This window comes from Nuphar pumila, chromosome 3 (assembly GCF_984573655.1).
Source record: "Nuphar pumila chromosome 3, dmNupPumi1.hap1.1, whole genome shotgun sequence".
NCBI lineage: Eukaryota > Viridiplantae > Streptophyta > Magnoliopsida > Nymphaeales > Nymphaeaceae > Nuphar > Nuphar pumila.
Window position 1 is genome coordinate 26,321,503 of NC_143251.1, and position 12,134 is coordinate 26,333,636.

The 12,134-nt window shown below is 36.6% G+C and overlaps 1 protein-coding gene across 1 annotated transcript; it reads left to right on the forward strand.

Annotated features, from left to right (window-relative positions):
* Window positions 1-1,041: 1,041 nt before the first annotated feature.
* LOC149842371 (pentatricopeptide repeat-containing protein At2g33680-like) lies at window positions 1,042-8,872 on the forward strand. Its single transcript, XM_090000647.1, has 5 exons — window positions 1,042-1,444; window positions 1,498-1,798; window positions 2,111-2,239; window positions 2,398-2,405; window positions 8,718-8,872. The coding sequence occupies exons 1-5, from the start codon at window positions 1,042-1,044 to the stop codon at window positions 8,870-8,872; spliced, it is 996 nt and encodes a 331-aa protein (XP_089856773.1).
* The last annotated feature ends 3,262 nt before the right edge of the window (window positions 8,873-12,134 follow it).

Sequence of the window (12,134 nt, forward strand, 5' to 3'; positions counted from 1 at the left end):
GATTTAGAGTTATCGGAAAACTCCTAGGTAAGTGAAGAAGTGTGTTTTCCTGAAGTGAGTTTCAGAAGCGCGAAATATCGTGCTTTCAAAATGCATTGAGAAGCGTACTTTTTTTTTTATATATATTTATATATTTTTCTCTTTTTCCGTTTTTCCTTCGCTTCTGGTTCGCTTCCTAGGTAGCTTTCAGTTCACTTACTGGGTCGCTTCCGAGACAATTCCTAATTCACTCCTAAGTTGTCCCACACTTTTTGCTTCTTAAAATTTTGAAAGTGCCTCACTTCTCGCTTTTGCTTTTGGTATCGCTTTCCGGTCTCGCTTTCTCGACTGGCAACCATGGTTTGATCTACCATTGAAAAAACCAAACACTAGTATGATTAAAATAATAATTTTTTTTATATTTTACACATTGAAATGTTTTGGATCTTAATTGGAACCCGGCTCACTCTGGGGTTTGGCATGAAATTTCATAAACCATACCCGGTCCATATATTAATGGGGCTCTATTTCATAAACCATACCTGGTCAGTATACTAATCAGATTCTATAGGTCTGATCCTAATTCTTAATTGGTCCTCATTCTTTTATGCCAAACCCAGATCCTATCGAACCTGGTACAAGTACCGGATCGGGATATTCCCGACCCTCTGGCACCTCTCAACGTTCAAATACTATGCACCCTCCCTCTAAGCAATGCTAGGCAGGAACGCAAGGAATTCCCCTTCCACTATAAACTCCGGCAAGTTCCTCTTCAATAAGACGTTCATCCTTTCTCCGGAAATTGGGTCCAGAAGAAGGAAATCCAGCTAGTTCTGTGATTCCCACCAAACGTTCGACGAATTGCCTGAAAGGAACCTGTCCTCTCGTGCAGCCTTAATCGCTTCATGTTATCGCGAGAAACGGTTTGAAGAAGTTATTTCTCTGTTTCGATCGATTCATTGTGATGGCAATGAATGTGGTCGTTCGGTAATGCTCTCCGTCTTGAATTCATGCTGAAAATTGTCGGCATTGTCGGGAGGTAAACAGGCTCATTCGCTTGTGATGAAGACTAACTGTGCTTTGGATGTCGTGGATAGGAACGTTTTGATCTCTGTTTATGCAAAATGTGGCAAACTAGAGGATGCGATCAAAGTGTTTGATGAAATGCATGGCAGAGATTTGGTGTCCTGGACTTCGGTTCTTTCTGGGTTTTCTCAGGATGGGTTAGCTTGGGAGGCTCTGGAATTTTTTGCGCTTATGCATGCCCAGGGCGTAGGGTTCAGTGACTATGGCTATTGGGTCGTGTTGAGAGCTTGTATCCTTTTAGATACTATTCGTAATGGAATGTTGATTCACTGTCTTGTCATGAAGACTGGTTTTGAAGCTCATGTCTTTGTTGCTAGCTCCCTTGTCGATATGTTCATGAAATGTGGCACAGTGGCAGCACCCAATATGCTCGTCGAGTGTTTGATGACATGGATGAGCGGAATGTAGTTTCTTGGACTTCAATGATTGCAGGTTACGTGCAAAGTGACGATGGGGAGGAAGGCCTTCGGTTGTTTCGTGAACAGAGAGTTAGGGTGCCTCCCGATCCATTCTCCTTCTCGTGTATTCTAAGTGCATGCGCAAATTTACCTGCTCTTGATCAGGGGAAGCAGATCCATGCACAGATCATCAGATTTGGATATGAAGTGCAGATCTTTGCTGGGAATTCTCTTGTCGACATGTATTCCAAATGTGGGTGCTTGGCAGATGCAAAACAAATACACTCAGAGATGCCAATCCGAGACGTAATCTCATGGACTGGAATGATATCAGGGTATGCTCACCATGGATTTGGAGCAGAAGCACTACACATGTTTGAATTGATGAAAGAAGCAAAAGTCAAGCGGAATGCTGTTACCTTTGTGTGTGTATTACATGCTTGTAGTCACTCAGGCTTGGTCGAAGAAGGAATCAAGCATTTTAATGCGATGAATGAAGAGTTTGGCATCGAGCCATCCGAAGAGCATTACACATGCACAATTGATCTTCTTGTGGGTGCAGGGCGTTTAAAGGAGCCAGAGGAATTCGTGAAGATGCCATTTGAGCCTAGTGCATCCTCTTGAGGTGCATTGTTGAATGCATGCAGGTTGAATGGGGATGTGGGTCTTAGTGTAAAGTGTGCAGAACTCTTCAAGTTGGAACCTCATGTTGCAGCTAACCATGTCATGCTAGCAAACATGTATGCTGCTAATAGAAGATGGCAGTATGTAGCTAGGTCAGATTGGTGTTGAAGGACAAGGGAATCAAGAAAGACGGTGGGTACAGCTGGACTGAGGAAGCAGGAAAGGTCCATGTTTTTGGTGTAGATGATAACATGCATCCACAGAGTGAGCTCTTCACTCTGTTCTTGAACATCTGTATATGGAATTGAAGGATTCAGGGTATGTCCCTGATTTAACTGATTCTTTTTCCTGAAAACAAAGAACTATTTACAGAGAAAAGAGGGATTTCTTTTTTCATCTTTAGTCTATTTTATGAACTATTTTTGGGGGGATCACTCAATAATAGCAGTCACAAATGTTGTCGGTTTCTTAAAAATCTTCCCGTTTTATGGTGAGATTTCAAAAATTGATATAGTCCAAAAAAAATGTGAATTTTCAAAGTATCATCTACTTTGAAAATATCATGTTTTTATCATGACATTATTGCATTATTAATGTAGTATTCATATATTTCATGCATTTTAATGTTTTTCTTATATTTTTATATATTTTGTTCTATATTTTTAAATTTAAATTCACCAATATTTTCCCAAGTTTTTTTCCAAAAAAACAAATCTTTTGGTTTGTCCTGAGATTTTCCTTTGCCAAAAAAATCCTGATAACTAGATTTATGACTTTGAATAATAGATTGATTGGAAGCATTCCTAAAAAAAAAGGGCAATAGATTGATTGGAGGCACAGATGTGCTCTTCTTGTGATTTTGGTGTCACTAGACAGTATGGTTGCTCTTATTAGTGCATGGATAATGGGTATGGAACTATGGTTACTGCATCATGAATCATAACCTGGATTATGCTTGCATCTTATGTTTGTTTGGTGGTTAGCAAGAGAGATTGGATATGGATTCACATAATCAAATGGGTGCTAATGCAATGGAAAGATATACAAAACAAGGAAGGTATGATTTAGGACGGTCTGAAAAAGAAAACGAAAAATGATTGTATTGTATGACAAAAATGATGCATTTTCCCAAATGCTCCAAAATTTTTGAAATCTACCTGCTATCCAAAACAGCAAATAGGCAACTTTTTAATACCTTTTTACCCTTAGAAAAGCAAACGTTACGAAGTTCGCACGATATATCATTCCACCTGCTTGTTAAGGCAAAACCTCACTTAAATGTACATTCACAAATATTTTTTTTGCACCTTTCAAGAAGCGTGCAAAAATTATGTTATTTATATGGTTTTTTTTGTTAATCGTAAAATTACAAATACCTTAATAAAATCGCATATTTTATACCAAAGTCGTGGGATACCATGCAAACCCTCTTTCTCATTTCTTTAATTGTCACTTAAATGTATGTTTGCATCTATTTTTTTGTGGTATTCACGAAGCGCACAAATATAACTTATGTGAACCTCCTTATGATCGCAACTCTCAAACATGTATAAGAAGATCACACACCTAATTATGATTTGTAATTAAGTAAACATTATTTTGTAAATGTCTGTAAATGCAATTGTAATTGAATTTCTAAATCATTATAAATTAAGTGATTTGTATATTTGTTTTAAATTTGGATGTAAATAGTTGTTAAATTATAACAGAAAATGACTGCTGAATTTTAAATGTTTGTTAAATTATAATATGAAATGCCTGTTGAATTATAGCAGAAAAATGATAGATTTACGATTTTATGAAACTCCACAAATAATTGTTGCGAACAATAACCAAGAGTTTCATTTTTTTAGAATTTAGCAACAAATATTATGCAATTTTATAGAACTTCACAAATAAATATTGCGAACAATAGCCAACACATGTGATTTTAACTTAAATGCTTCCCAACAAAGAGTTGTGAGGATACAGAACACCGCATTTATGTTTTGCGAGCATAAAGAAATTTGATATTTTCGCAATACAAAACAAGTGTTTTTCCCAGAGTTACCGGAAGCTCCTAGGCATATGGGGAAGCACGCTTCCCCGATACGCGCTTCGGAAATGCGAAACATCGCACTTCCAAAATGCGTGGGGAAGCGTCTCCCTTTTTTGGGAAGTGTGCTTCCCTTTTATGGGAAACACACTTCCCATTTATGGGAAGCGCGCTTCCCCCACACTTTCTCATTTTTTTTCATTTTTTCGCTTCCGGTTCGCTTCCTAGGTCGCTTCCAAGACGGTTCATAATTTTCTTCTAAGTGGTCCCACGCTTCCCCGCTTCCTGAATTTTTGAAAGTGCCTCGCTTTCCGCTTCCTCGACTGGTAACTCTGGTTTTTCCTCATATATGTAATTTCAACATAAGATATGTTATTTTAACCTAAATGTTTCACAACAAAGAGTTGCGAGGATATGAAACTCTGCACAATTAGATATACGATCTTCTTATACATGTTTCAAAGTTACGATTAAAGAAGATTCACAAAAGTCATATTTGTGTGCTTTGTGAATACCACAAAAAAATAGGTGCAAACATACATTTAAATAACAGTTAAAGAAAAAAGGTTCACACGGTTTCTCGTGACCTCGAAACAAAGAAAAAGCTTGTTAAAAATTAAACTTTTGTATTTTATAAAATGTGATTTGTGATGTATCTTATCTATAAGAGTGTTGTACATTATTCACATTTGTGTCAATGGTATCACCCATAATTACCAAGAAGCGAAATGGATAAAGGAAGCGATGCATGAAGCGAAAACAGAGAAGCTAGTGTTAAAAAATAGTATGAAGCGTGAAGTGTGAAGCAAGATTCATTTTAGAAGCAATTGTGAAAGCGTATAGGAAGTGAAAAAAATAAATAATAACATGAAAACACAAAAAAAACAAAAGGAAAAGTGAGAGGGAAACTAAAATGATGCTAAAGGAAAGCAAGTAGGAAGCACACTTCCCTCAAATGGGAAGCGAGTTTTTCCCACACTTACTACTATTCCCCCTTTTGGGTAAAGTGTAGCGCATCCCGCTTCAGAAGCATGCTTCTGGGGAAGTGCACTTTCCTCCCTTAGGGGGGCACTTTCTGTAACTATGGTATAACCCATATTTCAAAAGTGTTGAGATTCTCAAGACATATAATGCCAAAAAGCTGTTTTTTTTTTAACAAGGAACCCTTGCCAAAGCAAGGAAAAACCCCACGTGGGACTCCACGACCACCCTACCTTTTGTGGCCAACCTCTGAAAGCTATAGATACACTCATGCACTAGTGGGATTTGATCAGGGGTCTTGAACTCAACACCTTCACACGGCAACCTCCGCGGTGGTATAATGCCAAAAAAAAGTTGTATCATGTTTTGTGGTGATATAGCACAAGAAAAATTGTATTAGTTTATGTTAGTAGGTATATTTTTAAATGTTTCATCATTTTTCTAAGAAAACCAGGTTTTTCAATATATTATGAGATTATCCGAAGAACCACACTTATGACATTCATTTGCATGACAGTTTGAAGAAGATTCATGAATAGTATCCAATTTTTTGGCAAAATAACTCACGATAATTGATGCCTTTTTTTTTTGCTTTTGATGATTTGTGATCATTCTTGAGAGTATGGATAACCTATATTAGAGCTACTTGGGTAGCTTAAGGGACCTATTTGGGAATTGGATGTTTGAAAAAAGTGGAGGAAATGGTAAAGGTTCGTGGAGTCAAGGATTCCAAAAGTTATGATTTTGTTGTTTTGGCCTAAATGAATTATGTCTTTCAAGTGCTTGAATAGGGAAGCTCAAGCTCATGATGAAGATCTAGCCCTAGGTCCCACTACTCTCGTGCCAATTATAAAAAAATTAGGATTGGGATGTGCATAGTGAGTGATTTGAAATATAGAGGGAGAGAGGGAGATTCATGAAATGACCTTCTTCAAAGGGGGTCAGATCTTTTTTAGGGATGATCCTCATTGTACCAGGGCAAGGGGTTTTATAATCTTTCCTAGGGTAGTCGTGCTATGAATGTTCATTTCAATGGAGTTTTTATTTTAAACATTTTTGGTTTTCATGAGTTACGAGCCTACCATTTTGTGGCACTTGGGATTCTCACGTGGGAGACCCTATGACCACATTTAGATCTAATATCCAACATCTTTCACTTGTCCATATAGGGTAAACAAGCATATTATATTATAACTGGTGCATCATGTATCACTTATAACACTTCATGACAAAACATGCACCAAATAAACTTCATAATTCCTTGAGTTATATCAATATCTAAGTATGATGTTTTTTTCACATGCTATAGGTTATTTTTTTCACACAATCGTAGATTTTTTTGTCATTCATATTTAATTATGAGGTTTTTTCACATGTTATGGATTATTTCTCACATAGTTATGTGGTCTTTTCATTATCATATGAACCATAATTTTTTCATATATGGTATGAGTTTAGCCATGACATCATCGCACTCATTTCACATAACTATATAGGTTTTTCGTTATGACATAATTCAAATATTAACTCTTAATGTGCAATACCATATTCAAACAAATATATCATATTGCGGGTTCTACTTTCTTAGTTAGTCATGGAGTTCTTATGACTCTTCCATGTCAATACAATCTGACATCATGTCTATATGCACATTAGTGGAGTACTATAAAATTTTATCAACTCATGAATTCATGATAAAACATGATTTGACAAACATAGCAAATATTTTTATTTTTCAAAATTTCACCATAGTCAATACTCTCACTATTCACATGCATCATCATTATATGCAACATGTTTTAACTTTTATCAGGTTAATTATCACCTGATCATTTTAGATAAACATATTTAGATTAAAACAATCATAAATATAATTACTAAAGTTATGAATGCTACCATGTTGTATACCATACACAAACCTTCTAAAACATGAAAATATCTCTTCATGCATTTATACAACAAAACCCCATAAGGAGTATGATTTATGATGATTATTTATCATCATATGTAAATAAATATTTACATGTATGTGTAAATAATAATTCAGCTCCCACTTTTCTAATATATTTTAATTAAGAAATATATGCATATTAAGACATCACAAAACTGGTCCATAGGAAAAATAAATCTCGATGCAAGCTTAAATAACTTATGAAAATTCATGCATCACAAGAGATTGGACCATTGTCCAAATCCATTTTCTTATATTTTAAATTCAAATGGATCTACACCACACATAACATTATACATATCTGAATCTATCCAGGTCAAATCAAGACACATACAAAATATATTATTAGGACCAAATATCGGGTTTGATACTATTCAGATCCATCATAAAACTTGGACCAAATCTAGAACCATACAACATATTCGCTAGTATATTTTCCAGATCTGTTGCTTGATCAAATATGTATCAATTCCATTAGAGGTCTTAATAAGAAACTATCCAAAGTATGCATGCATCAAACTATACATAGTTTCATATATCCAAGTTAAATAAACTTGATTGTCATTGCACTAATTTGGAACCACAATAAATCTATATATAATAGGACCAAACAAGGGTTATCCATAAGCACATGCAATAAAGTAATATGCAAACATATAAAATGTTCTCAGATTTCATATGGACCCAACTCACCTATATCATGTATATATTTCATTCAAACCATAACAAGGTACATATCACACCACAAGTTTTGAGTCAAAACCAGTTATAAAACTGGATCTCAATTCTTTGATCCATGTTGAGTTATTTTACTCAATACCCAAATAACCTCAAAACTCATAAGATGACCCATTCAAATATGATAATATCGTTTCTTAAATCTAAAAATATTCAACTCGACCTATTTAGATCCATTCAGGTTCAACCAAATCTAGTATTGATCCAAGCATCATATCCAATATTGATCCAAACATTAGATCCAATATGATTAAATCCAATCCAACTTGATCCACCATAAAACTTGACCAATACTAGGTCATACCGGATCCATATATAACACGATCCAAATATAAACAAAATATATAGCATATAAGAAACAATATTCAATCAAACAAAGCATTTGCTTTTAGGATCCAATAATAGATACATGCTAAAAAAATCAAAATCTCTTAATAGATCCAATAATAGAATGAATATCATGATTTTAACCCCATACATATTACCTTAACCGAATATCAAACTCATGAAAATAATTCATGATCCAAATCTATCGGGATAAAGCATTGAGAGGTATTTAGTAAACCAAAAATACTTTTCTGCAAAATCAGAAAAGTCAGAAGGTAGATCCGGCAAAAATAACAAACCAAAACACAAAAATAGAATTTTGAAAACTTGCTGAGTAAAACAGAAAAGTTTAGGTGATTTTAAATAATTTGAGAAAGTTTGAGAGCAGTTCTGACAAAAACAAACATTGCAACTTTGTTTTGAGTATGTTTTAAAGAACAAGCATGTTTTTGAAATTTCCCGAAGTCAGAGGCCTCAGATAACAAAAAAAGAATGAGGGCAAAAAAATAAAACAACTTTAAGAAAAAGAAAATGAAACACTCTAACCTTCTCAAACCCTAACCTACCCTCTTTTGAATTTTTCTTTTTTTTTTTTTAGTTTCCTCTGCATCAGCATCCGCCAGTTCCAGCACAACTGCCTGGTGGGCCGTAGGGATCGATCGTTCGTTGGAGGGGTCTCCACCGCCTTCTCTGCAGCCTGCTTCCTCCGGCAGCTTCGTCGCCCCGCATCTGAGCACCACCATCATCGCTTGACGCTAGTGGCTTTGCCTAACTCAGCCGCCCTGTGGAGGGGTCTCTTCCACCTCCTCTAACACTGGTAGCAGGGGTCGCCGGAGTCCGGCGACCACCTGATGGAGGGGGTCTCCTACTCCTCTGACGCTGGCAGCGAGCACCCGATGGAGGGGGGGGTCCTCTGCCACTAAGGCCACCATCCTCGTCCTCCCGCTTCCCCGTCCGCGACCTTCGGAAACACCTGGTACACTGCCGTGCTCACTATCCACCAGATCCTCCTCGATTTCCATGCGGCCAAGGCCGAGCCCACCTCCCTGAAACTAATGTTCAACCATAGCTGCAACACCTTACTCACGCTAGAGATGTCTCTGATACTGGGAGGAGAACGTTTTTGGGCTTCACCCTTGTTTCACCTAAAAGGAATCCTAATTCCTCCAAATCATCTCTATTAATTTCCTCCAACTACCCTTTTCCAAACTTAGCCTATTTTTAATGGGGGAGTTGAGACATAAACAACATAGGCCATATCTTTTCAACGCTCGCAAGCGTGTGTTAAATTAAACTCAAGTATGAGGAGACTAAAATAGTTGAAAACAATTGGAAATCTTAATTTTTAGAAAAAAAATAACAAATAATGGAAATTCACAATAGCTAGAAAATTATTCCGTATCATCAACTGAGCTATCTAGTCTCCTCTTCTTCTTCTTATCTATTTCTAAATGAGATAATTATAGTTTTGATGGGTTTAAGCTTCTTAATCTTGCTTAAGTTTTACAATTATAATAAGTTTGAAAATTTAAATTTAAATTTAAATATGCTTTGAAATTCTAAACATGGATCAGATATTTAGATTCAATATCCAATACAATGTAAAAATTGGAAAATTTCCTTTTAGATGCCAACCTTTTACCCCTAATTTCAAAATACGGGCCTCATGTCTCTGAAATTCCTGACATGGGCTTCTGTTTTCTGAAAACTGCCAGATAAAGCCATACCTCTATCTATTATTTCCTATTAACTCAGGTTAAATCATAAATTACAATAATAAGCTTAATGTTCAAAATATTTAGAAACAATTTTTTATATGCAGCTGAGCTCCACTGCTGATGACCATCCATCTCAACATTTCTCGAGATGAACACCACCCCCATCTCAAGAAATGCCAAGATTGGTGGCTATCAAGCAGGACGCTGCATATAATGTGAAGTGAAATATTTATCCTTTTCTTTCTTGTAAAGATGAATTGAGTATTTTTCAATCCGGGAAAGAGGGTACTGGGAACCAAAATAATCACATTTACCGAGATGATGAATGTTAACCCAAGTTCCTTATTTAGCAGTTTTAAAGAGATCTATCATCACATATCAAGAAAAGTGAGCCCCCCCCCCCCCCCTTTTTTTTTTTTAAAATAAGAGTAAAAGATTGGCTCCTAAATGAAAACATCACCTAGAAATTCAAATTATGCAAATCAAAAACTACCCACACTGTGAATTATGCAAATTCAAATAAACCTGATCATTTTTGCAAATTTATGCAAATCAAAAGGGACTCTATTTACGAGAAAACTACCCACACTGTGAATTATCTAGGAAAGACAAAAAAAGAATTCAAGAAAAATGCTGAAAATAATAAAAAATTGCAAAAACTTCACAAAAACTGAAAATAACTAAAATTAAATAAAAATAATAATTTCAATATTTTCATCAACTCTAAAACGTCCATTATACATAGGAATCTCATCCTTTTATAGATGAGGTCTCATAAATCCCAATCCAAGTAAACTACTTAATTTGATAAAAATGGTAAAAAGATTACACTTATCTTAATTAAGATATAGATCAAGCATAAAGATTCAATATCAATTACAAAATAACCTTAAATACGAAAAAATGATCCAAATGATAAAAATATCTAAAAACATCAAAATGAATCCAATCTGATCTTTATGAACCCGGGTCTTGTGTTGTGCTCCTACATCATTCCCCCCAAAGTTTGAGAAGACTTGTCCTCAATCTTGATCTGGCTTACACTTCTTTCGTTATCGTTCCACCTTGTAGGTTATGAGCCCAGAATACGGAGCCAGATTTGCATACTGCTCCACAGATTTAGTAGCCCAAGTTGTTTAAATATGTGCTTGAAAGCTTAACATATTCTTCTTGAACCAACTAAAGTCATTTGGATCCTGAGTCAAGTATGCTTCAAATGTATCTAATGTAGGCATGATCCAAAGTGAAGAAGTATATAAGCAAATGAAATGAACATCTCGCTCTTTCAACCTGTGCTCCAAGCATTGGTCCAGATCTTATCTTTGAACCCAAAAACTCAAAAGAATCGGGCCAACCGAAGAATGAGCCGGGGTTTGAAGACCCAAATTAATGTGTCTGTCCCGAATACAGTCTGCATCGACCTGAAGCTACTTTGAACCAGTTCGAACCTGCCCAGAATCGGTGGACAAGTGACCAAAATCAAGTTCAGGTTGTGTTACCGAGACCAACCTAATTTTCAAACCAGTTTAGTTTCTTAATTGAACCCTTCCTTGTCGCTAGTGGAGGCACCATCCACTTTGGCGTCACTTCCAACAAACTGTGGGGGGCATTGGCTGCCTGGATCTGCCCAACGGGCGAACTCTGGTCAGGGTCTTCCCAATATTGTACCCATGTTGCAACTCATTGATGAAGGAGCAGACTCCCTCAGCCACCATGTTTTTGTCCACACTTATGTCAACAACGACAGGAAGAGGAGGCGCCAAATGTGGGGCACCCTCTGGTGGGGTAGGGTTTGACTAGCGGTCTATTATGAGTGGCAAGGAGAGAGGGAGGCAGTGAGGGATATGGGAAAATGAGGGAAGGTGGAGACAACAGAGCAAGGTTCACCACCAATGGGGGTTGGTTGCCCCAGTCGGTCTGCCTCGTTCGGCAAAAACCCATCGAGTGGTTGCAGGTGTGATGGTGGATAGGGTTGTGGAGACTCCCTGCCGGCCTCCACCCACCGGCATGGAGGAACAAGGTTGGTCAATGTTGGTGAAGATGGGAGGTAACAGTGGTGGTGGTAGAAACGAACAATTCCACAAGGAGGGAGGGTGGAAACCCTCCTCGTGTAATTTTTTTTTTCAAATGGTTTTATAAATCACAACAGAAATTCAAAATGGGATAAAAGCTCTCACTTATTACAGATTCACCATATCATTCACACATAAATCTAAAATTTAATATTCAAATTTAATAAAAAGTCCATTACAAAATTTTAATTAATAATATCAGAGTTCTTAAACAAATGTGAATGT